This window comes from Amyelois transitella, chromosome 13 (assembly GCF_032362555.1).
Source record: "Amyelois transitella isolate CPQ chromosome 13, ilAmyTran1.1, whole genome shotgun sequence".
Classification (NCBI taxonomy): domain Eukaryota; kingdom Metazoa; phylum Arthropoda; class Insecta; order Lepidoptera; family Pyralidae; genus Amyelois; species Amyelois transitella.
Genome location: NC_083516.1, coordinates 6,814,013 through 6,841,984, shown reverse-complemented (window position 1 = coordinate 6,841,984; position 27,972 = coordinate 6,814,013). Strand labels below are relative to the sequence as shown.

At 35.3% G+C, this 27,972-nt stretch overlaps 1 protein-coding gene across 2 annotated transcripts; it reads right to left on the bottom strand.

Annotated features, from left to right (window-relative positions):
* LOC106132085 (NFX1-type zinc finger-containing protein 1) lies at positions 1–27,870 on the bottom strand. Of its 2 annotated transcripts, XM_060947337.1 has the most exons (29): positions 27,739–27,869; positions 27,520–27,546; positions 27,200–27,273; positions 25,069–25,141; positions 22,798–22,968; positions 21,685–22,283; positions 21,332–21,560; positions 19,516–19,561; positions 17,542–17,767; positions 16,578–16,751; positions 15,228–16,160; positions 14,209–14,361; positions 13,390–13,537; positions 11,943–12,026; positions 11,481–11,749; positions 10,895–11,041; positions 10,287–10,461; positions 9,583–9,725; positions 9,300–9,451; positions 8,179–8,368; positions 6,835–6,963; positions 6,452–6,574; positions 5,938–6,096; positions 5,288–5,540; positions 4,672–4,828; positions 4,078–4,189; positions 2,296–2,513; positions 1,606–1,871; positions 1–1,328 (listed from the first exon to the last, which is right to left on the bottom strand). In XM_060947337.1, the coding sequence occupies exons 4-29, from the start codon at positions 25,115–25,117 to the stop codon at positions 607–609; spliced, it is 6,027 nt and encodes a 2,008-aa protein (XP_060803320.1). In that variant the 5' UTR covers positions 25,118–25,141; positions 27,200–27,273; positions 27,520–27,546; positions 27,739–27,869; the 3' UTR covers positions 1–606. The 2 variants fall into 2 exon arrangements, with proteins under 2 accessions (XP_060803320.1, XP_060803319.1); XM_060947336.1 differs by lacking the exon at positions 27,200–27,273 and having other exon boundaries at positions 27,739–27,870.
* Positions 27,871–27,972: the final 102 nt, after the last annotated feature.

Here is a 27,972-nt window from a genome sequence, read left to right as displayed (position 1 = left end):
TAGTACTTATAACTTTGCAAGCCATTTATTTAAAACAATGTTTAGTATACAAGAACGTAGGAATAGAAAACAATTTATTTTTATAATATATGTAGAATATCAAATAAAAACCTATAGAATATGGTTTTCTAAGCAAATAATGCAGCTTTACCTACTTTATTTTCTTTTGGCGTAGAACTACGAATTACATTTAAAATTAGCGCCTTACTTATATTGTGACCATTTTAAAAATAGATATTCTATAGGTATTAAATATTTTAAGGTATTTTAAGGTACATAAGAAACGAATGACAACATTTAATTTATTTCAAGACCCCAAACAAAAATAACCGTTTCTTCATTTTACTATTCCAGATGCAAAAAAAAATATTAATTGATTAGGTACTTAAAATTAATAAAATTCAATATCAGAGCTGTAACGTCATCTCTGTGTCGAAGAAAAGTTAGGTACATGGCTGTTAGCTTCAATTCATGAACTAACAAAGAAAATAACATTTGCAAGCGAAAACATCACGTAACGAACTTAAATAAAAAAAAAACAAAAAGGGTGTATGCTAGGTTTTTAGCCTCGTCAGGTACCTACCTCGTACCGGGCTTAAATTCTTTTCAAAAATTTATTTCGTAATTGGCCATATTTGCTTGCTCAGACCATGCGGGATATTGGGAGCCATCTATTTCTCCATTATGTCTGTTACTTGACAAAAGTCGATGATTCGTTCCTCCAATAGCCTCGCCGCATTCATTACATTTTCCAATTTGAGTCGCACCACCACAATTGCCTATGTAATAACAATGGCCGTTGGGACATTTAAACCAGTGACCTATGGTTGCACCCATTGCTTTTACAATCATCTGTCTTTCTATTTGAGTAACCACTGCATTTGATTGTTTCAATATCTTTTGAAGATTTCTAATTGAACTTTTGGCCAACTCGCTATCAAATGTTTGCCAAGTAAGTATTACATCTTGAGCCGTAGCCAACGCGCTCTCAACTTCCGGTAGATGTTTGAGCATCTTGTAAGTAGGATGACTTACAACCTGGGCAATTGTAATTAATGAGGACATGCGGTTCAACTCGCCGTTGATGTCGGCTTGCATTTGTTCACTGACCTTGTAAGGGTTTCTGATAAGCGATTGGCAAATAATTTGTACTTCTTCTAAAATTTCAGGCATAAACGCGGTTATTTTATCATTAGCATAAGTTGAGTAATATTCTCCGATAATTTCCAGGATGTTAAAATATACAACCTTCATTTCCAGGTCTAGTAATGAAGCATTCCGTTTAATTTGTGAACCGACTTTCCTAGCTTTGGTATATACGGTAATACCTAAAATAAAAAAGAATAGTTGTTTAGTTTTAGTTATAGGTAGATGGAAACATGGAAATCATTGGTACGAATAATGGAAGAGAAATAACAAAATTCCAGTAAAACAAAAACTATTATCATCAAAATTAATATCATGCGTTCGTCTGCTGCTTATATGGCCAGACCGACAAACATGTCAATAAAAAGCGAACATCTTGAGAGTTAATAAATAGGACTAAATGCAGACTTATTATATTTCTATTTATTAGCTTTAATATAGGTAGAGTAGTGAACTTACCTATATTGGCCAAATTTGTAATAATTTGCGAACATTCTTCCCTTTTTTCTTGAATTTTTTTTTCATCTCCGAATATTTTTCGTTTTATATGGTTGATGTCCGTTTGGATTTGGGTGTTGATCAAATCTTTGTAACGGTGTGTGTTGATGATGCTTTTGCGGCAAAATGGACAGGCCCGAATAGAGACTGTTTCAAGGTCTCCCATCATAAGGTTGTCCATGTCATCTACTTCTAAAACGTGTGGACAATCTTGTAGTTGAATGAACCTGAAAATGATATTTTATTAGCTTATTTATCAATTTTATATTACTAATGTAACTAATATAAAACTCTTCCGCTACTGACTGACAGTAAACGCATAGACCAAACCGCGGGGTCTAGGGCACAAAGAGAGGATTTCCTGAAATTTTCGCAGGAACAGAAATTTCCGGGAATTTTCGCATGTGGAGCAGCGGGATATCAATTTATTATAATACCAAACTTGTATATAAGAAATATTTGTGGTTTTGTAAGTAAGTATGTTTGTAAAATTTTTACTGGAATTTGATGACATTAGTCTTGTCATCATTGTTGCAGTCGTCGAGGGAATTCTTTGGGAAGGAGTCTGGCTTGCAGAGCCTCGCCACACAATCAAACACAAAGTCCCTCGTTAACGGGAATTTACAGGCGGATGCGGTATAAAGTACCTACCTGGCGTCATCATCGTAGTCGTCTCCAAGGAAGTCCTTGGGGAAGGAGTCTGGTTTGCAGAGCTTGCAGATGTTGGGGCAGGGCTCGCCGCACAGCCCGCGGCAGGCGTGGCCGCACGGCAGCGCGCGCGCGCAGCGGGCGGCGCACGCGGCGCGGCTGCACGGCTCCCCGCAGCGGTTCACGCAGGCGCCGTGGGGACACGATCGAGTACACTTCTCCTGAAAGTGGTTATTTTTTTTGCCCAATGGAAAAATCCTTGTTTATACAAAAATATATAGGTACAACAATATTTACAAAAATATTGCCCCAATACTCCGAAAATGGATGGAATATGTTTTGGATTATCGATCATCTATACTAATATTATAAAGCTGAAGAGTTTGTTTGTTTGAAGCCGCTAATCTCAGGAACTACTGGTTCGAATTGAAAAATTATTTTTATGTTGAATAGAACATTTATCGAGGAAGGCTTTAGATAGCCTAAAGCCTTCCTCGATAAATGTTCTATTCACTGCAACTATAAGGAGCGAAGAAATAATAACAAATGTGAAAAATACGCGGAAAATTATTCACCCTTGAGGGCTTCAATGATGCCCAAAATAACTATGTATTTCACGCGGACAAAGTCGCGGGCACAGCTGTGCCCGCTATTGATAACTAGCTAGTTATCAATAAATACCTATTAACAGAGCCGGATTAAACCTGTCATGGGCCTGTAGGCACTACCATTTTCGGGCTCCTTTTCTTTACCTATTCTGACTGACTAAATCATGTGATGTATTTTTTTTTGCCTTCTACTAGGGTTGCCAACATTTTAGTGTCAAAATATAGTATTTTTTAAGAAAAGTTTTTAAAAATATAGTACCTTGCACATAAATATAGTATTTTAGTAGGGAACAATAAAAAATTACCTAAGTTACATTTTACTAATTTATTTTTTATTTTTTACTGGCCAAAAACTATATTTTTTTGCACTTCTTGCATTTTTTAACAATTTTTTCTCCAATAAAATTGGCAGAAGGTTTACCGCAGTAAATTTTTAAATTACTATAAATCAAAAGCTCATTTTTAGTAGGTATAAAAGATATATGTACTCTGTTTCTTTCTTCACACCATTTTGAATTCATAATCCTTTCTATGAATGCCGAAATAGCGGGAACACTTTTGTTTTAAATACTTTTGGTTTTGTGTATGTGAAAATCGTAAGTCTTCAAATACGGAGAACACATAAACTTTTTAAAATTTACCTTGCAATCGCAGAACTCATATCACATTTTGTAATTAAAGATACGTAGGTTATAGGTATTTTGAAAGTTTCGGAACTATTACGCTACAAATTATTATCACGCTACGGAAGCTTACAGAACGCACCCAACAAAAAAAAACAAGATTCCCCCAACGTACATGAAGTCCAGTTAGTTGCGATTCGAAGGATTATATTGTTCTAATATTAGATACTAGATGGTTCTGTATGTATAAAGTGTTACAGGCGTTGAAAAAGAAAGTATAGTTTTGTTAATTATCATTTTCGTTCAATTCAAAAAAAAATATTTTCGGAATGCAGTGCAGTGGGCGGGGCCCCTGTCGATGCTGGGCCCCTAGGCAGTTGCCTACTCTGCCTTAAGGTTAATCCGGCTCTGCCTATTAAGCATCAATTTAGTTTATTTTTCGCTCACCCTAATAAAAATTCGCTCAAATTTATAAAACAGTAGGTAAATGGGTTTCATTAGCTACTTAAATGTTTTTGTTCGTACTATTATTATTCTATTTTATGCCTACTCACCTGGCACGGCGAACAAGGTGAGCCACACGGCTTGTTGCACTTGGAATGGTCGCAACTTATTTCACAAGGCTTGTTGCACGGAGGGCAGACTTTGCTGCACGGCTCTTCGCATCTGTCAATTAGTTTGATATATAGGTACCTACGGTAAGTATTTTAGTCAGTTGTATTTTAGTTGAGTTGTGTTTTACTAGAAATTTAAGTGTTTGATCTGCTCAATGTGGGATAAAGTTAACTATACTATTGCTTTCAAATCCCTAATCAAAGCCTTGTTCCACAGAAGCCTTATGCTTCGGCTTGTATAGAATCTTGTGCCGCACGAGAGCTAGCGGGGCGCGGCCGAGCAGAGATGTGTGTGTGCAGGCTGGCGGCGGGCTGTGCGGCGCCGTCGCTCCTACAGCGCTTGACCGAGTTTCAGTTCGCACAGCATACATCACTGCTACGCACAACTCACATGCCCTCGCTTTGATGGAAATAAACCTGCCAGCTTCGCAACACATCTCCTCACCTTGTCTCCTGTCCTCTCCGCTTTAGTGGAAACCAGGACTACTCAAACGTCTAAAAATAATGGTTCGATTAAAGCAATAATTAACTTACCTATGGCCGCAAACGTTGGTTTTTTGACAAGTTTGGTTGCAAGGCATGTGAATGCGACCTTGGAGGCATTGAGAGCAAGTGCCACTGCATGCATGATCACATTGCAGAGTCTGATTGCATGGTTCCGCGCAGTGTTGTAGAAGCAGTTTGCCTTGAGCTATTGTTGGAAAAGCAATACTTAATCAGAAAAAAGAAAAATATAATTAGGTATTGTAGGAAATTTCTCATGTGGTATATGCGAAAGTTCGTTTATTTGTGCTCCACGCTTATGTACTGGACCAATCTTCTTGAAATTTTGTGTAGCTATATATGTATATAATTTTACGTCTGGAAAGGACATAGGGTACTTTTTATCCCGGTGAAAACTATAGATCTAGACTATAGATATTTATCTAATATTTTAATTTTAGCATTATTTAGCAAATATACCTACATTAGTTCGGATGACAGACGACAGACAGCTCATAAGTAAGGGAATACCTCGTGTGTAAATCAGCACATTTATGTCAACTGTATGCCCTGTCAACTCGATGAGAGCGTAACGTTTGCGTAAGAACCCGGCTTATAAAGACTCCGCAATCACTGGTTCCTCCGGAGATGAGTCTAAATAAAATACCTTGCTTCTCAAAAGTGGTCCATTTCGCCGCGATACTACACGGCAGTCGGACTTGGTGTCCGCAAGGGGATGGGAAAGTGGTTGTAGAAAATGCTTTGCAGTCCGATGACAGACACGGCCGGTTGCACGGCGCTGGGCACGGATGCCCGCAGTCCAGCATGCGATCACATGCAGCGGTGCAATCGGCTCGGCTCGGAGTCTTGCCGCACTCTATCTTCACTTCGTGATTGCAATCAGGGATTCTCTTCACCATCTATACATTTACACGGTTTAATGAACATAGGTTCGCTGTGCTGGGTATCTTTGGATATGTTTTTGTAGTACTTTTTAACATATAAGTTTTTTTTTAATTACTAGCTGTTGCCTGCGACTTCGTCCGCGTAAATTTCGAGTTGAATCTACAATTTTTTAATACTCGCTTCTAAGGTTGTAAAAAGTGTTCTATCCTTCCGTCCAACTTTTGAAAGTGTAAAATTTGTGAAAAACATTGGGTATATACATAAAAAAAATTAACATCAAACGAAAACACTTACTTATAATGTTAGTACGAGTATTAAGACAAAGATTATTTTCCTAATGATTTGGAACACTTCGCGTGTGAGTCCGATATCGCTGATTATTATTTTTTATTTAAAATGGAATCAACATACCATTGTGGAACAATCTCCGCATTTCTCGTAACATTTCTTGCGGCAGAAGTGACCGCAAGGTAGCATGCGTGCACATTTTTTGGGGCAACGTGTGGCGTTAACATCTTGATGGCATTCCACCACTTCCGAATGTTTACATGTAGACCTTTTTTTCGTAACCTGTATAAATATAGAGCATTTAAAATCACTTGTATAAAAAGGAATATAAAAAAAAACTAACTCACTTATAAATAAAACAACGTATTTAAATAAAGTAAAAATGATTAGAGGATTTTAAATTAGGTATTTTATATGGTTGATGATTTTTTACCATGGAAATTATAACCAACCTGGGAAAACAAAAGAAAAATGTCAGCAAAAGAGACTCTTCAGATCAGATTAGACAAAGATCTGAATCTTTGTCTAATTATGTATCTTAATTACGTAATTACGGATAAAAAAATAAGGAAGTTATTCCCGTCTTTTAGCGTACCTATTTCCAGCGGTTGGTAATACTTCCAAGGGTTACACTGACCTTAACGTTGCAGGGATCACACGTTTCGTAGCAAATTTTGGGGCATTGATGTTGGCCACGATCTCCTTGCAATTCAGCTGTGCAATCTCTATTAGCCTTTGCACATGGTTTATAACAAACATACTGAAAAATTAACATACAGCACGGATTATGATATAATTTTCAAAACAGTGATCTTGAAACTTATAACTTTATGTATTTCATGAAAATATTTTTTACATATAATTACATAAGTACAAGAAAATAATTTTGGCGGGAAGGGAAAATATATTTTGACTCTTAGCCCATTTGACCCTTCTTGATTAGTAAAAAAGTTTTAGTACCAAAAATGGGAAACTATTGTGTATCTCTTTGTGAAATACTTTTGCGACTAAAGTGCTCACCTTTTCATGATCAGGGTCATCAGTAACATGGCATGAGCGCATACATACATGTCCACAACGTTGAACTCTGAATATACATTTAATAATGCATTTTACTTCGCGTATATTCATATGGCAGGGTTTCCTTACCTAAAACAAAAAAAAAAAATGTAAGGCACATGCAGGTACCTAACATTCAGTCACCGCGCCACAACCCATTGCAAGATTTATTCAAATAAGTCTGGGTGTGGGAGTTTAAAGTGGCGAAGGAAGATCGGATGTCGGCGAATATACTCTAGTGAAAGCGTACTGATAGAGAATATTGATTATTTGATCGAGAGTGCTCTTAGTTAAACTCCCGGTGAAAAAGGAGATGTGTTATAAGTAAAATTTGTGTCGGGGGTATTTTTAATTTAAAATTTAATTTTATGTTTATTTATTATATTTTTTATGTATATTTATCATAATTATACTATTTTGTATTTGTGTTAATAGGTTTATGTTTGTATAAATATATTTTTAGTTTTTCCCCACCTTGTAGTTCTCTGTCAATCCAGTGATTGGTAAATAATGCTTTTGTATTTTGTACAATAAAGTTTAAATTAATAATGGGATTTTTTGCTTTCCACGGGCGAAGCTGCATGCGCTCTCTAATTACATACGTACATACATACATATCATCACGTCTATATCCCTTGTGGGGTAGACAGAGCCAACAGTCTTAAAAAGACTGGAAGGCCACGTTCAGCTATTTAGCTTACCTAATGATAGAATTGAGATTTAAATAGTGACAGGTTGCTAGCCCATCGCCTAAAAGAAGAATCCCAAATTTATATACCAATCCCTTAGTCGCCTTTTACGACATCCAGGGGGAAGAGATGGAGTAGACCTATTCTTTTTTCAATTGGTGCCGGGGACCACACGGCACTCTCTAATTTATAGGTAATATTACATTTTTAAGAAAAAACTCTTATTTCTTTATGCAAATTGCAAAGATTCACTTGCCTAAATTAACGCCTACTTCCTGGGCCTAGCGGACTCGGCATCACCTCATATATGTACACTAGCTGTGCCCGCGACTTCGTCCGCGTGGAATAAGTAGTTATTATGCCCGTATATAATAATATTAATTTTCCCCGTATTTTTTCACATTTTCCATTATTTCTTCGCTCTTTATAGTTGCAGCGTGATGTTATATAGCCTAAAGCCTTCCTCGATAAATGGTGTATTCAACACAAAAGAATTTTTTAATTCGAACCAGTAGTTCCTGAGATTACCGCGTTCAAACAAACAAACAAACAAACCCTTCAGCATTATAATATTAGTATAGATCATAATAAATAGTAAGAAGAAAATTGCCCTTACTTCATGTCCACAATTTGGCAGTGTTACATGCACGCTGACCAAACACTTGACTGCCTCATCGCCTGGGTCTTGGTGACACGGTAAAAACATGTCGTGCCCGCAAGGTAGCCTCTTCTCAACAGGTTCCATGCACGGGCCACAAGTGTCTTTGCACTTTTTAGGGCATACATGATTGAACTCACATAGTACCCTGATAAAAAAAATAGGATTATTATGGTAATAATAACCAACAAAATTAAACTTCGAAAGTAAGTAAATGCTCTATTGCCCACTAAAGGAGTACAATACAAATATAAAACAGTAGTACAGTACAAAAGCGGGCTTATCCCTAAGTGAGATCTCTTCAAGCCAACTTAAAAATAACAGTTCATTTAGAAAGTCTTAAATGCCTAGAAGAAATGGACCACTTTAACAGATTCAGGACTCCTAGGCCAGTTAGAGCCAGTCTGTCTGTCAAATACCATATCATGAGCATCATACAGTACGTACTACCATGTATGAATAAATCTCATTAGTTTCATTGAAAGTGGTTACGTACAGTGGCTGTGGAAGCGAACCAATCAAAAATATATGCAATTATTTCGTTATACTGACTGACAATACGAACTTACAGTCCACTAGATATATGATTTCCGTTTTATCTATATTTACCTACTATCTAGTAAGCTGAAATTTCCAATGTACCAATAATTTAAAATGTCTAACCATGATACAAAGTTAAGAACCCCTGCACTGTCAGATGGGAGGTTCTTATTTTGACTTACGGATCTTGAAGGATTGTGATATTATGTAGCTGCACCTCGGGCTCCTCTCCAGAAAGTGACGACGCAACCGAGAATAACGCCAGGAGGATCTTAATGTTCATTGGGAAATATTGGGGAGACTATCATAGGATTTTTGGAAATTCCCAAGGGAACCGTTTAATAGATGAATTAATGAAAAAAATATTTATTCAAGTAAAAAGGACTAGAATAGTAACAATTTTATGTTTGCTTATTATTTTTGTGTTTAGATACTATTCCTGCACCATACCCCCAGCGCAAAAACGGATTACATTTAGGCAGCCCAATCTGCTCGTGACATTATAAATCTCACAAAAGAAAAATCACCTAGGTACTCACCTTTCACATTTTTCGGCACAGCGGATAGTTTTATGCGCTCTATCATAGACGTGGCATATTTGAGGACATATATGATTGCAATCTAAGATATAGCCACATTTTAAAAGACAACCTCCTTCAGGAACCTTCTCAAAATCTCGAACTGTTTCGATCTGCAAATAAAAAAAGTTGCTAAATATAAATGTGTGGAAGGAAAAATTTTCGCGTACCATTAATTATTTAATTATAAACTCAATTATAACAATACGAAATGGAGACTCGTTATTAGAATTTACAAACTTACTGTTGTTACTTGAATTGGATGAATTTCACATTTTAATTTAAAACTTATTCCCAACGAACCCATATTTTCCAGAGTTGAAGCAATTTTCTCCCACAATTCGGAGTTTTTCCTCAGAATATCGATGTTTCCAATCATAAAAAAGCCTGTAAAATACATAAATAAATATATACCAACAAATCACAAACATTCAGCTACCTACTTAGCTTACATTTTGCCAGTAGGTTTGAAACGAAAGGTTTGTAGATTTATTAGTAGTGTTTTTGACTTATGTATTTATATTTATGTGATACTATTTACTCAACGATACTATATCCTTCTTACTAATATTATAAATGCGAAATTTTGTATGCCAGGATGGATGTTTGTTTGGACGCAAAAACTACTGAACCGATTACGATGAAAGTTTGAATGTAGGTAGAAGTCCCAGAATAACATATAAGCTACTTTTTATCCCGGAGTTCCCGCGGGATTGATAGGGTTTCCATGCGGACGGAGTCTATAATAAATTAGCTATTGCCCGCGACTTTGGCGTTAAATTTCAATGGAAATGCTGACTCCCTGTATTGCATCTTAAGAGGAATGTGGGACAATTTTTTGTGCACAAGCTTTAGGTTGAACCAAGCCTACCTAACGCATCTGAGTAAACCACATTCAACTCAAGTACAGACATGAAACTTACTGTTATATAAGTTTAGGTAACTTACCTTCCTTGGCTCTTGATAAAGCGACGCATACTCTGTTTTCAGTTGAAAGGAATCCAATTTTATTTTCCATGTTATTCCTTACCAGGGAAAGAATAATTATTTTTGATTCTTCTCCTTGATAATTATCGACGACGGTTATTTTTACATTAGACAAGTGTCTATATAAATTTCTTTGCTGTAAGGCGTAAGTATCTAATAAATAACATTAATGTGTTGTGTGGTTCCCGGCACCAATAGAGAAAAGAATAGTACCACTCCATCGCTTTCCCATAGATGTCATAAACGGCGATTAAGGGATAGGCTTATGAGCTTGGGATTCTTCTTTTAGGCGACGGGCTAACATCCTGTCACTATTTGAATCTCAATTCTATCATATAGCCAAAGAACTAAACGTGGCCTATTTGTCTTTCATCGATGATATCGACGTGATTATAGGTACAAATGTATGTACCTATATATGAATGAAAAATAAAAACACACTCAAAAAAGCAAATTAAAAACTGCAGACTCCTCATCGTGTGATTTGTCGAAAACTAAGTATATTCCACTCAGAATTAAAAAATATATCCAATGTCCAATATGTTTGTTATTTAGTTTTAATGATTTACCTTTTTCATGTAAAACATCTGTCCAGAGTACGCTGCAAGTATTGTAATATCTGTGGGAGCATAATCTTGTTGAATTAAATAATTTGCCAAGCCAAGAGCTATATCAGCTTCATCTCTATTGGTGCGGCTAGATCCCTCGTCTGCTTCCTTAAAAATTTTAAATGGTTAACGGTAATTATTATTACATTTACATTTTCTTACTCAATTTTCGAAGGGGTATGGTAAATTAAACCACAAAGACCGGTAAACAATATGGGTATGAATAAATAATTTATTAAGATTAATGAACAGCTTATATACTAGGTATTCTGTGAGAATTGGGGTAACCTCGCTGAGTATGTAGTAGGTACGTGTTCTACGTGCAACAATATTATTTACTGGTACGTCAGGTACGTATTCCTACTATCTCAAAATAGACCTTCAGATGAAAGGTTAGGTTAGGTGTTTTAACCGACGAGGTTTTATAAAACAAATAATTGACAGTGAAAATAGGTATTTATGCCTACTGAAAATACGTATATCTACTACGTCTTACAGTCCTGCCTCCAGGGGTAGAGGCGTGGTGTTTACATGTGTAAGTACTTACTTGTTCTAAGAAGTTGTGTGAAAGGAAAAACACATTATGTAAGACGCCTCTAACATTTGGTTTGTTCTCGACTTCAGGGTGGTTGGCCAGCTCTTGGTAGATGTGCGGCACGATAAGCGACGCGATCTCAGGTCGCATGCGGTGCTGGACGCTCAATCTTGTGTTAGAAACGTTGTTTTTAATCATTCTTTCGAAGAGAGAGACCTCAATGTTGTATTCTCTGGCTAGTTTCATATAAGCGGCCGATGGACGTAACTGTTGATGGTCACCTAAATTGTAAAAGAGACCCGAAATTAATTCCTGATTCTTCGATATCACAAAATTGGGTTTACGCAGTCAATATAGAACCTTACATACTTGTCAAAGTCTCCACTTGCAAATTATTTAACTATACAGAATTAAAAATGCAATAACGTACGATAAACTGTCTACAATATGAATAATAGTCGTATTCGTACATACCAATGAGTATCAGATGTTGGCAGTTTGAAGTTAAAGATGAAGTAATGTGCTGCTCCAGTACCTCGGCTGCTTCTTCTACAATCACTATTTAATAAGAAAATATTAAACTTCATTTTTAATTGAAATTCTTATAAATCCCTACTAGTACCTAAGTAGGTACTATTATAAATGCGAAAGCCTGTCTGTTATGTTTTCACGCTTAAACCACTGAACTGAGGAATTTGGTACGGAGGTAGAGTTAGGTAACCCTCAGATAAAACATAGGCTATTTGTTTAAAAAAAAAAGGGAGAGTATGAAAGATTGTCAGTGAACTTTTACGGCGAACGAAGTCGCAGACAAAAGCTAGTTTATATAAATTAAAAAAAAACGGAAGCTTATAATCACGTCTTCCTCTCTTACGGGGTAGACATAGCCAACAATCTCGAAAAAACAGAAAAGCCATGTTCAGTATGGGTTCCCTAATGCTGAAATTGAGATTAAAATATGTGGTTGCTAGCCCATTGCCAAAAAGAAGAGCAAAGAAGAAGAAAAAGCTTATATATCAATAAGATACAGGGAACGGAATCCTACTAATCAATGCGAAAGTTTTTCATATGTGCCTGTTACTCTTTCACACAAAAATTACATCACGAAAATTTATTCAAGTAAAATATAAAAATACGCGAAAATAGCGTTGTGAAATAGTGCAGACCCCGTAGCAAGGCACGCGCAACGCCGTTTTTAAATTGCAAAACACTATCGCTGTTTTGATTTGAATTATGATGTGAAACGGGACAGCGATAATTTTTCGTGGGATAAAAACGGCAATATGTACCCAAGAAATAGAAGATATCCAGACACAGAACAAGGTGCAAACAATCCCTGATAGGTGGTGTAGTCATCACGGATGTGAAAGATACCACAAACTTAATATTTAACATGAACATACCTAGTGACATGTAGGTACGAGAATAAATATCAGGGTTTGATCTTACATTACATAGATGGTGTAGAGGACAAAAATTATACTTAAAATGACTCTGAAATATGTCCCGCGAAATCATGTCGACAAAAGTATGAAGTCAAAAGCGCTTTAGCTTTTCTGTAAATCTAGTCTTTTCCCCTTTCTTACAAAAAATGAGATTACCTACAGATGATTGCGTATTAATAGGAATCAGTTCAGTGTTAATATTAACTTAGGTACCTATATCACAGGGTGATTACAGCCCTACCGCTCATTTTAATATTTCACATCGGCAATATTCGACTGCGTTTCTGCGGAATCTACGGCCGATTCAAACTGAAAATTTAATAAAATAACAAAACGACTTTTTTCAAGTACTAACATACACTTACATACATACATAACAACTAACAACAGTTGAACATATAATCCTAAAATAACTTATAAAAGTGGTAATATGGTAAGTAATGTATGTACAGTACAAATAAAGAATTTATACTCACCAATGGCAGGCTTTAGTTCTTGTAAGGTTTTATGCATGCGTGCTGCTCCTGTCGTGGTCATTCCAATGACTCTCACACGTTGAAGTACCTCTCGATCCCAATTCATGCGAGCGTCTTCGAAGGAATTGTAGTTTGCTTCATACTCTCCCTTTATTTTTAGATATACACAAAAATTATTTTATAATATATAGGAATATAAAGTGAGATGAGGGTATAGACCTTGCAGTACCGTAGAATTATCTGATTATGATATCCTCAAACTTTCAAACGATACAAGAGAATTTCTAGTAAAATATAAAGTAAAAAGAAACTTTGATATTTATAACACTTCAGATGTTCCTAAGTATTGGTATATCAGCCACACAGCACGCACGCTATATTTGCAAAAACATAGTAGGTAAGTAGTTACTGCAAATTTTTGTTACTAAAACAAAAAATAAACAAAACTGAGAGTGTGTACGTAAATTCACCTTCGTTACCCGTGCATGATCATTATCTTAGTCGCAAGAAATTCTCTATGGGACAGTTGCGAGATAGAGATTTACAGATAATCATTAAAAAGTTTTTAAGACCTAGTTTCCGTTTCTGTTCCGTTAGTCACATAGGCTCCAACAAGAGTTTTATTACTTGCGCTTTACATATTGGGATATGGTTCGATTTGTGAAATGCAGTCATGACGAACGACTTCAGAAACAGAAATAGCTGTTAGCCTTCTGGAACCCTTATGGCCAGGTGTGCGTAGATTATAATTTATCCATCGAACAGCGTGATCATCGTAGATATATCTTATATTAAAAGTGAAACAAAGATACTACATACATATAAAATATTGAATTTTTCTTGTAAACGATTGAGAATAACTTTAGTCCACGAGAAATAAGTAGACCATCGTTCTTCGTTAGACATTCGCGCCACATTTTTACCTTTGAGGGTATATACTCTCCCGTCATCGATGTATTGATTCCTCATGGCCTGTAAGTAATCAAATATAGATTACCTATTTTCATATAAATGTACTTACTTACAAAGGTTTTCTTTGAAGGAAGGATATTTTGCATTAGTGCGCACATAAGAACAAGGAAATTACCATCTAAATATCTGATGTAAGACAAAAACATGAAACAAAACCAAGCCAAAAACAAGTCGCCTTTTACGACATCCGTGGGAAAAAATATAGTAATCCTATTCTCAAGAGCCGGGAATCACTCGGCATCGGCACCAATCTCCTCACGTTATTACAATAGAATGGATAACCAAAATGGGTTAGACAGAAGATAAAGACAGACGGCCTCTGTGGCGCAGCGGTAGTACGCTTGTTTGTGACATCGGAGGTTCCGGGTTCGGATCCCGGCCAGGGCATGATGAGAAAAGAACTTTTTGTGATTGGCCTGGGTCTTGGATGTTTATCTACCTATATAACTATTTATTATAAAATATAATATAGTTGAGTAAGTGCCGTGTGGTTCCCGGCACCATTAGAAAAAGAATAGGACCACTCCATCCCTTTCTCATGGATGTCGTAAAAGGCGACTAAGGGATAGGCTTATAAACTTGGGATTCTTCTTTTAGGCGATCATTAAGCTAAACAGCTGAACGTGGCCTATCAGTCTTTTTAAGACTGTTGGCTCTGTCTACCCCGCAAGGGATATAGGCGTGATTTTATGTATGTATGTATGTTGAGTTAGTATCTCGTAACACAAGTCTCGAACTTACTTCGAGGCTAACTCAATCAGTGTAATTTGTCCCGTATACTTATATTTATTTATAAAGGTCAGCCATGTTATATCTGGCCGTTATCAATTATGTAAGAGATTATTATTAATTATATTTCTACTTACTTTATATAAATGAATTTTTGCATTCAATGTGGCTAATTCCATTTCTAATTCTATCGTATATTCTGATCGTTTGTTTTTCTCGATACTGGATTTCAAATACTTCAATCTTTTATACGCACTGTCCAGGCTAAATGACTGAAGTAATTTAATGTCTAGATCAAATACATCTTCAACATCAATATCCTCATTTAAATCCTCATCCAAGTTTATATGACTTCTTTGAGGAGTATCCACATCAACGTACATAGAGATTTTTTCTTCCTCTTCTGGAGTCAACGTTATATTAGGCAAGCGCTCGAACAGCCAGTTTGTTATAATATCGTCATTATAATTGATATAAACTTTCCTGAGAATGTGGCTATCTGGAACATAGGGCGTAATGCTGGAATAACTGAGGAGTCCAGTATCCAACGATTCAATGTATTTCTGCAATTGTTTCATTCCATTGACAATCCTTCTAAAATTTTCTCTCTCGTCTTTGTATAATGTATAACTTGGAAGTTGTCGAATCTTTTTTCGCCACTGTTGCAGAGCTAATTCCTCCATTGCTTTATTCTTAGATCTGTTTCCGACACGAGCTATGGAATCAGTACATGATAAAATATTTTCCAAAAATTGATCGAGTGCATGGTTTGTGTAACATACAACAAGAATTGAAAGATTTAAATTTTTCAATAATGTTTGTGCAATTTTCGTGCCGATGTAAGTTTTCCCCGTTCCAGGTGGCCCTTGGATTACAGTGAATTCGTGCGTCAAAGCTAATTTGTATGCTTGGTACTGACTTTCATTCAAACCTAACTGATCTGCAGAGGGCCACGTCTCCTCATTCAGAACAGTAAATTTTGATAAATTTGTTAGGTTTACTTCGTGATCCATCAATGTAACTTCGTATTGAGTATCCTTTGTTAAATATTTTGGAGGATTTTGCAAAGGCTGAAAAGATTGTTGTTGACAATTGGATCATATTACCTAAGTATTTAATATTTATAAAACTAATAACTTAATTTAAAGTTACTCAGTTACTTGCATGTTTTCGGTAGGTATTTCTTTTTTATTTATTTTTATTATTACAAACCATATAAATGGCAGACTATTGAGTCCTACCAGTCAATTGAGCAGGTGATATAAGAGAGTGTTAGGAGAGATTTAGAATTTATTTTGCAATAAAAGTTACTCTTATAAGAGCATTTCCGATATGCATGCCCATTTCACAATATTTTTTGTATTTTAAGGGATGACACCAGTAAAAATTGTGGACAAAAATACGGCTAAAAGTAGCCCCTGATCAAAATAAATTGCTCATTCTCAATATCAAGCCTGTTTAGTTGTAAATGCGAATAAAAAACTTACTCGCGCTTTGACAATGTAGTCCTGCATAGCTAAATGCTGAGGGAATCTTCGACCCTGGAAAACCTTCAGTACATGGTAGTAAGGTTCAAAATAAACTTCGCTTTCAATCATAGTGTATGTTTCATCACCGCTTAATTTTCCATCGTAATCATTGTTGATGATGCAAACAGGCAGCTGTGTAATAAAACAATAAGTATTACATAATGTTACATTACATAAAAATATCATGTCTCTTTAATCTCTATCTCCAATAATCTCTATTATTTACATATACCATAGAGATTATTTTTTATAAGTGGGCTAATTATAAAAAAATAATAAGTAACTAGGTAGTTTTATTTTATTATACATTGCACCAATAAAAGAGTAAAGTTTGTAATATATCTCAACATGGTCTTTCAGAATTTCGAGACTGTACGCTCTATCTACCCCATAAGGAAAGACGTTATTCTATGTACATATGTATGTAGGTAAGTTTATAACTTTGTTTGTTTGTAAAGGCTAATCTTCGAAAATAGGCTACTCAAGTCTAGCCTACTGAACCGATCATATGAAATTTTCACTAAAATTTTCTTTTTTAAAATGTTATCGCTATACAAAGACATCTCCGTTAAATGGCAAAGCCTCCTCCGTACTAGGTTTCACTGAAAATCAGCGCATTGTGTAAACCTCAACATACACATGCATATGCTTAGTGGAAACCCTTGGTCGCATCATGTAATTTTGTATTTCTATGATTATGAACAATGTAATGTTACCTTTTGCGCCAAATAAATATTTTTCTTCCTTTTTTTCTTATATGAATAACTTAGATCTTCAAAACGAATTTGATGCAGTTTGTTTTTAATAGTTAGAGCGATTCAAGAGGAGGGCTGATAACAACATGCATAACTAAGGTTTAATTTACACTATCAGTGCATAAAACAGAAGATGATCAAAATCCTCAAAAATCAGTCTTGCTTACCAGTCCACGGGACAATAGAAATTCATCTCTTTCCAGTACTGTCGCAACTATAAATCGCTTAAAGTTGTCCTTAGATATGACCACCAAGGAGCCATAGAGAAGTCGCTTACTTGAGGCCCAATTAATTTTAAAAAACCTTTTGTTGGACTTGTGGTCAATCGCTACACTAACGCCTACTTTGGATTCCGACACATATGGTCCACGGAATTTAATATTCTTGTACACACTGAAAAAAAAAGACTTATTATTATTATAGATAAACATGCGAGACCCGGGCCATTTTTTTCGTCATGACCTGATTGGGGATTGAACCGAGGACTATTTGATTCAGAGGCGGAATCCGACAACTGCGCTAAACAGGCCGTCTTAGCTGCATGGCAAGATTCCCAAGATTAAAAACCCTTTGAATGAGTGATCAATCAAATTGATTGAAATTAAACGAATATAAGATTTTTTTCTTTCTTATTCTTAATTCAGTATAGAAGGGGTGTTAAAAAGGAAGTGAGGCAGGTTACCTACGTAAAAATTTTCGTGGTCCTCGTAAGTACATTGGATAGAATAGATTTATTTTCAAAATTGGATACAAGGTATCACTTATTGACGTCACATCACTTAAATCTAATTATAACTACTACCGCTTCCAAAGCGCATGTGTAGAAGAAGCGGCGGAACAAACTACACTGCAGCATTTTCATCGGACGTCAATGTACAAATATAGATCTCTTAAATCTAAATCATGGACGAATACACATTGTCTACATTAAAAAACATGAATGAATGTAGAACTAGTTATTTCAATACGAATTCGATATTTCGTCAAATAAATAAAGATAAAATAAAATATGTACACACTGTACAAATTATGTCAACATCATGTCAAAAATGCACAAGCATTTAAGAGGCCATTATGTCAAGCTCGGGCCACACATGTTTATCATTAATATAATCCTCCGTGCTGTAATAGGCTTTCCTACAAAGCTCATCTTTAATGTACTTTTTGAATTTTCTATCATTCATTTCAAGAACACTTTTTGGTAATTTATTATAAAATCTTATACAATTAATCAGAAATGATTTCCCTACCTTAGCCAGCCGATGCGCTGGGATCGACAACTTGTAATTGTTCCGCAGTGATCTACTAGTACATTCACCTACTTTTTTGAAAGCGTCTAAGTTTTTCCTAACATGCATAATGTTATCGAAAATGTATTGTGAGGGCAATGTTAAAATATTAAGGGTTTTGAAAAAATCTCAAAGTGAATCTCTTTGTTTTAAGCCGTAGATGGCTCGAATTGCCCTTTTTTGTAGAATGAAAATAGTTTGTATGTCTGCTGCTGCTCCCCAAAGCAGCAGACCATAAGACATTAAACTATGAAAATAACTAAAATATACTAACTTAGCAGTTGCCACATCTGTCAAATGCCTAATACGACGAATAGCGTAGGCTGCAGAACTAAGCCTTTTAGAAAGTTTTAAAATGTGAGCATTCCATTTCTAATTTGAATCTAATGTTATTCCTAAGAAAGTAGTACTATCAACAAAATCTAATCTTTTATTACTTATACTAATATCTACATTTGCCTGCCGCACATTGGGAAGTGTAAACTTAATGCATAGGGTCTTATTTGCATTTAACAGTAAGTTGTTGATTGTAAACCAGTTAGAAATGGCGGCTAAAGTGCTATTCACATCATCACATACATATTTCGCTACGGCGGTTCATTTTAAAAATTAGTGACGTATCATCTGCAAACAACACGATGCCAGTCTGTTTCTCAATCATGCAAGGCAGGTCGTTGATATATACCAGAAAGAGAAAAGGTCCCAAAATGGAACCTTGCGGTACCCCAATTTTTACCGTCGCTCCTTTCGATTTTGTATTATTTAAATCTACCGTCTGTAATCTATCACTATATCTATTGGATGTGTACAAAATAAGCTAGTTCTCTATAAAATGTTTGAAGGAAAGCTTACCGTATGTTATCGAACTTTCCCCTCGTAGGATCTTCTAAGTACTGAACTGTAATGTAACAGACACATTAAACATCAATTTATTACATTAAACATATATTATTTGAAAAGTAATTTAGTAAAATATCACTTCGAGATTGCGTAAATAGTATTTTTTTGTGAATCGCTTAGTATGACAGATAAGCGTATCAGTTCCGGTTCTCTACGCACGTCATGGTACGGTTTGTCATCGATGTAGGCAATATCGATGGCTTTGTATAAAAAGAATAATACCTAATGATATCGCGACTCAGTTTTGGTGACGACTACCAAATAAACTTCATACATATTCACGTTTTCATCCCTTACGGGGAAAACAGAGCCAAAAAAGGAAATGCCACGTTTAGTTGTAAGGCATGGTATGATGCGATTAAGATTCAAATAGGGACAGGTTGCTAGCTGATCGCCTAAAATAATTAATCACAAGTTTATAAGACTTTCGCTTGATTTTTTTTAAATTACAAATCGAAATTATTCGACAAGCTTTTATTATAATTTCAATTCTGTAAAATCATAAATGAATGTGGTTAATGTGAGTTAAAATATTATTTTAATTTTTTTAGGGCACTTAGTTAAAACAAAGCTTGTTTTAAAAGTTTTTTTATAATTATTTTATCCACACTAATAATAAAGAGGAAAGATTTGTATTTTTGTATGTTTGTGTGGAATAAACTCAAAAACTACTGGTCCGATTTTGATAAAATTTGGCACAGATATAGAATAGACCTTCAAAAGTGACATAGGCATAAATTTGTTTTGAAATAAATTTATTTCAAAATATAAAACACAAAAATATGTCCACCCGTGCGAAGCCGGGGCGGGCCGCTAGTTTTATATATTTTAGTTTCAATTGATAGTTATCGATCAATACGAAGAACATCTATAAAACGGAGTCCTTTAACAGTATAACTTAAGGAACGGGAAAACCATTATTATGATAAACTATATTCTATAGAAGTAAGTAGGTACCTACTCTTCCGGCATACCTTATTGAAGAATTAACTTGTTATATTTCTTGGCCTATCATAAACGAATGCGTTTACGAAATTTCAAGTACCAGCAGTTGAATATTGAGGGGTTCCATCCATGTTCGAAGACAACCCTGTATGTGGCATCTATTTCATGGTGGGTCTACCAACTGCCTATCATAAACGAATACGTATACAAAATTTCATGTCCCTGCTATTTACCGCTGAGGTGATTTATCGTACGGAGCCGATCCCAGCATTAGGTCACGTTCATTGATTAACATGCATTGCCATCGGTTTTGGACCAGCATGCAAAATTTCAGCTCAATCGGATACCGGGAAGTGGGTCAAATTAATCTTGAAAGATTTGTTAACATACAAGTCAAACTAAAAAAAAGCTTTTAATTAAAAAGAACCCCGCTTTAAATTTAAGTTTTCTTAGAAAATAAGATAAGAAATACCTACGTCGTGTTGTGGGACCGCTGCAAACCTAACAAATTACAAATACCTAGCCTAACCTTACCTACTATGAAATTTACTTTAACATTAACACAAAAAAAATATTAATTCGTGGGTCAAAGACTAAATAGACTAATAGCGTGTGATACTTATAAAAATTATGAGAAGTCTGCCACATCGACGTATTTCTTAAAAAATATAACCTTATACATACTAAAGTACCACCATACTTAAGATTGAGTTACTTTTTTCATTACTTAATTTTTAAAGAGAAATTAAATTTGTGTTAAGGTTTTTTTTTTAAATTTTAAGTTTTTCTTTATTTGTGATAGCGGAAGCGATAGCCTACTTACTTATTCCTTTACGAAGTGGGCCGTAGCAGTCTTCTTGTAGTAAGCGAAATTGTACGTCCAAATAATGTTCAACATCTTGGTATTCGCCTTCTACAATGTTTGGACGCAGATAAGGACGCCTCATGAGGTGATGATGATTTGGAATGACTGGAAGCTCCCGGAAGTTTTCCGGAGGTTCATCCACATCTATGTTATTTTCGACATTTCTGTTGGCTTGTGTCTTATTTTCCTTAACAAAAAAAAACAAATTTAACAACTATATGAAAATTCTATAGGTAATTAAAGTGTTATTGATAAGTCTTAGCAAAAGGCTGACTTGTGTTAAATTTAGCTGACGTACTGCAGCTACTTACCGAATGCTGGTTTTCATACTGGAATAGTTTTTCTTGAAGTCCCTCAAGTATAAGAATGTCCTCGTCTGGCAATTTAAATGCATGTTTGGCGTTCAATTCATTTAAACAATTTCTTGAATCTTTACAAATCAAGGAGCGATATCTCTTTAGAGCTATTGATGGAGATAAGCTCACCATAGTGTCAAGAAATAGAATAAAATTTTTCCAGAACGCATGTTGATTCTTCCAATATAAACTATTTTTTGTTTTGTCTCTGCAATCTGGTAAATCAGATAAGTAGTTTCGTAACTGCATGACACATGTATCATTGCAAATACTTATCAGCAATTTTAACTTTAAATCATCGAAGGAAGATAGGCAAACTTTAGATAATATTTTTAAAATGAGTACGAATATATCTGGTTTATTTATCGCTGTAGGTTTAAGAAACAAATTGGTAAAAAAGTTTCGTCGCTGATTTAAGTTCCCTAGAATGTCCTGGTCCTCACATATAGCTAAGGCTTCCAAAGTATCAAACTGAGATAAACGAGGTCTATAATCATGGTTTTTATGAGGTTCTATTTGTCGTACTTCATTTGATGTAGTTCTATTTGGGGCACCTGAAAGGAAAATGTGTAGGTGATATTATAATAAATATGACTATTTATCCCACCTACTTACGTAATTTGAAAATAGTGGGATAATAGGAATTAATTAAGCTCCTAGTTTATATGTATGTAGTAAGTACGTACAACAAAAAACAAATATCTTGGTAAGTACTTTTTCTTTCACTTTATGGGATAATCGCGTAGTAATTAATTATTTCCTTTGTGTATAGTAGGTAGTATTCATGAGAAGTTCAACATAGGTAATATAGAGAAAACAAAAAAGTCAATTTATAAAAGCCTTGTTACTAACTGACAGGCAACGTACAGTCGCCAAACCGCGTTCTTCCTCTAGTATTTTAATATGTTGCTCCTCATTAGATAAAAATAAAAATAACTTATAAAGGAAAATAGTGCGTAATATTAGTAACAGTAGTAACGTTACGTTATAGAGAATATATTTTGTGTTTTTGTTTGTATCGAAAAAATACCTCTTAAGTCAAGATGGAAATAATTCTGCATGTCTTACCTGTTATTTTATTATATGGCCCATTTGATCCAGTCAAGGGTTTAGGCCGGAAATGACGGCCCTGAGCCTTCCATGGCCTTCCTTGAATAAAAAACGCATTTTGTGTATTTTTCTGAGGTCGGCTTCTACAGATTTTTGGACGTGCCCCTTGCTTATTATTATTAAGCAATTCTAAAAGTAAAAATAAGTATATTGTTATTAAAAACGGTTACCCTACGACTAAGATTACCGACATCCAACACCAATTTTCAATCCCACTCTTTTACTGTACAATGTCCAGCTATGGAATGCTCTTCCTGTCGATATCAGCCCGAAAGCCCAGACTATTAGTTTCAAAAATCTCGTTAGGTCTTATTATCTTTCTACTCTATCCTAAGTATATGGTATTATTATATATATTAATGCGTATTTGTATGTATTTATATGTATTATATAAAGATAGATATATTCTGTATGCATTGTATTATGTTTAAACATTTATTTATCTTGCTCTGCGCCAACGCCAATCTCCTGTTTGGTTTCCTCCCACCCAAAGTTTGACTGGAAGAGATTGCATTAGCGATAAGTCCGCCTTTGTACCATCTCTTTCTGTTTCTAACGCGAAAAAGTAAATCACATAACATAATAGAATATCTATTTATTACACTAAATAGTCAATTATATTAGACGAACATAAAGATTTGTATAAATATAAAAATACAATAAATACTTATATAAATATTATGTGTGTACTTACATAGGTTACACAAAAACCTTATAGGTACACTTAGATACGAGTATTATGAGGTAATGAAGGACAGAAAAGAAAATAATTGTAAGTGTATTGTTTGAGAAGATGATGCTCAATCAAATGCAACAGTATTTTAAAATCAATAACATTTTCCATTCCCAACTGATGCGGGAGTAGCACTTGTAACTCAAATCTACGACTCGTGGGGGAGTTCACAGGATTCAGTTGGAGTCTTGCAAGTTTGGCACGAAGTCCCACAGGCGTCTAGATGTACTGAAAACGAATGCGAGTAAAAAGTCGTAGAGAACTCCGTAGAGCTCTATATCCATTTACTACATACTAATGTAGTAGATTTAGGTATCTTTATCATTTCTCAATACTTAGGTCCTAACTCAGCATAAGTTTACTGCTTTCGTAAAGACAGTCGCCTAAGCGTCCGTATGAAGAAATAAAAAATAACTCTTATGTAGTAAGAAAATAATTATTCTAATCAAACGATCCGAAAGTTTTGTATGGATGTTAGGCAATATTCATATGATCACACATTAGAAGGCACGCAGTAAATCACATTACTAATTCTATTCTAAAATCAAAAATATTTTATATATACATATATTTCTATTGCTTGCGTAGAGTAGGTAGAGACCCAGCGGTCACAATAGTTGGTGTTTTGTTTTATTTAAATAGGTAGGTAGTACGTATTCCAAGAATAGATTAATAACAATAAGTATGCAACTAACTAGGTACACTGTTTCAGCGTTCATTTATTTATTATTTAGCAGTTGCGCATAATCAGGAGGTAATAACGGAGTACTTGTATTGTTTGAAATTAAACAACGGATGTAAGAATTACTGAATAGTCCGCCTTTTTTGACCGATCCCCATGGGCGAGGAGCGGGCATTTTTACGTGAAGCGACTCCCATATATCTTCTGCAACTTAACCTAGCCTGGACCATGGTAACATATCCAGTCACTTGAATGTAGGTTTCTCACGACGCTACCTCACTGTATGAGCAATTGAGCATATCGTATTTAGGTACTTACGCTTTCTGTACTCAGATTTGAACCTGTGCACCTTGGATCGGGCATGCCGTGAATTGCATTTTTTGAATCGGGGATACCTAAATCACTTGAGAACTGATGCTAAAAACTTGTGAAAGTATTAACATAGGTACTATGAGTACAGGCAGTACCAAAACAGACCCATTTACATACATACATACATATGATCACGTCTATATCCCTTGCGGGGTAGACAGAGCCAACAGTCTTGAAAAGACTGAATGGCCACGTTCAGCTATTTGGCTTAATGATAGAACCGAGATTCAAATAGTGACAGGTTGCTAGCCCATCGCCTAAAAGAGGAATCCTAAGTTAATAAGCCTATCCCTTAGTCGCCTTTTACGACATCCATGGGAAAGAGATGGAGTGGTCCTATTCTTTTTTGTAATAGTGCCGGGAACCACACGGCCCATTTACTGCCCATGAATATAAAGCTGCCTCTTTAATACTACATACTTTAATTAGCTATTAAACATACCTTGACGGCTATTACTTTGGGAAGTTGATGGCAATATATCTTCTTCCATATCTTATATAGTCTGCTTAAAATTCTGAAAATAAAAACTTTATGTCAGTAGCTTTCACCTTTTACGAATTTTCGCATAAAAAAAACCGCGAAATATATCTAAGATGTCATGATGTATATATCACCTTAGGGTCATACACCCTAAGGTGATATATACATCATGATATCTTAGATATATCTTAGATATACCCGATATTCAGGACTGCAGGGTATTTCAAACTTCAAAAAAAAACAAAACTTCATTTTAGATACCAAAACCAGCATGGATTCGCATAAGACGACTGTGTTTATTTACTTAGTCGCCTTTCAAGACATTGATGGTAAACAGACGAGTCCTTTTCTAAATTGCCGTAAACCACACGCACGGCCCTTTGGAAAATGGCTCACAGGATTTGTAATTTTGAAAATTAATAATTAGCGTTTCATTGTCGCTCTACTTAAAAAAGAATACCTACTTAGGCGGTACCTAGGTAGGTACAGAAATTTTCTGAAATGTTTAGATTTAAATAAATTATTAGACTAAAAGTATTAAGAAAGCCAATGTTAATTTGACGTAAAGCATTAAAACAGATAAAAAGGGATTGAAATCGCCGTTCATTTCATGGGTGCCTCCACCCTATTTGATCAAAGTCGTTGTTAAAATTTTACGGTAAAATATAATTATTATATACTTATAACAGTCTTGAAAAGTAATTAATATAACAGTCTTGAAAAGACTGATAGGCCACGTTCAGCTGTTTGGCTTTATGATGGAATTGAGATTCAAATAGTGACAGGTTGCTAGTTCATCGCCTAAAAGAAGAATCCCAAGTTTATAAGCCTATCCCTTAGTCGCCTTTTACGACATCCATGGGAACGAGATGGAGTGGTCCAATTCTTTTTATTGGTGCCGTGAACCACACGCATATTTTTTTTTATTTTATTATTAAAATCTCAAATAAATAAATTAATCTGAACAATGTATTCTCTCGTCCACATTTCTATACATTTATATGGGATTACAAAGTTATTCATGCAGTTGGTGTAGGTATTTAGAAAACTGGACCGTAATTACAAAATATTTAGGTTTTCCAATGATTAAGGCACTTAACTCTATTTGTATTCTAAATTTGAACCTTGGACTTTAATGATGGGTCAGTCAGTGAGTGACAACATTCAGAAACTTTAACAAGTTGTCATTCTTAAAGTACTGGTTCAAATTGACTGAAATATACCGTGTTCATATGTATAATGCCTGATTAGTTACTGAAAATTCAGGCTTCTTGTTTTATCCACAACGAAATTATAGGGGGGTCGAAAATAGCCTGAATTGCTTCGAGAAAAGGATGGTATGGCCGTGCCGCTTTTTTTGCTCGACTTGGCGGGGCACTGCCGTGCCCCCAGATAAAAATTTTGAATTTGAATTGAATTCAAAGCTGAGATTCAAAGCTGGCCAGGGTCGGAGCGCACCTGATAGTTTGGCAGGAAGTCCCACAGCCGTCTAGATTGTACTGAAAACGTCGTAGAGAACTCCGTAGAGCTGAGTATGTAGTAGATTTATCTTGTTGTCTTGGCATGTAAGTAGGTTGGAATAGTGCAATTTTAGTCTGTCTTTTCATTGAAAGTTTAAGTTTAAATCTGTTTAAAATAAAAGCAAAATTAAATTTAAAAGGTAACAATGTATTGTTAGGTCTCTTTTTTTATCAAAAATATTTTAAAATTAAGTAGGTACCTATATAGAGAAATAAGACTACCTACACGTTCCATGTGTGCCCTGGGGTGCACTAAGTGAAGTTCCAGAAATTCCCGCGGGTACGGAAATTGACGGGATCTCACTTCTATGTGGGCGGAGCTACGCCTCTTCTCTTAAGGCCGGTTGACGAGCGGGAAGATGGATGTAGGATGAGTTTTTGGTTTTTTTCAAAAAAAAATATGTCATCTCTCGATATCAGGCAAAGAGGCATAAAATGATCTCCTTTTTTTGGAGCACGCCATTTTCAATACTTATAAACGTTCGCATTGCATGATTATTAATAAATGTGTATGCATTAATAAGTACAATATGTACATGAATTAGCTCGCCATTTTGTTCACTTACACATACCTACGTAGCGCACGGACGGACACGGCTACTCCCTGCCCTGCTGACGCGAGAGCAGACTGAACGATGACCCCCTTCTACAGAAATTGCCTTGATTTTTGATATTTAATTTCATGACGGATTTCACAACGCGCTACATATAATAATTGAATATTTATAATTTTGGCCCTTTTTAGTCACAAATAAATACTAATAAATCTTTGACATGAATTTAACACTATCTAGGTATATGAATGACGCAATACTTTAAAATTAAATAACTTATCTGCCGACAAAACCAAGCTTCGACAAGAAAAACTTAAATAAGCCATAAGTGTACGTACCTCTGTCAACGTCAATCTGTTGATTATCTGGAAGAAAGATAATATTATATATTATATTAAGGTACTGATATAATAAATATGCAAACTCCGCTACCAAAATAATCTTCTCAGCTTGACATGAATATTGAATAATCATGCAACAACGAACAACGCGAACAAGCTATCGGTTAATTAACTAGTTATATCAGCCAGAAGACAAAGAATGTAATAAGAACATACCACTATTTCCGAGCTGAATTCCCTGGTTGCACTGACTCACCGTCGCCCGCAAAACAAAGACTAAGCTACTGGTGCTAAAATTACAAACAAGTCTGCTGTTACTGTACTGTGCCTACATTGGTTATATTTCTGCGAATAAGATGTGCCCACTTCTCAATCGCACTTTACCCCGAATAGGCACATAAAGACTGTATTCGTATCAGATAAAAATAAAAAGTGTGTAGGTGTAAAAAA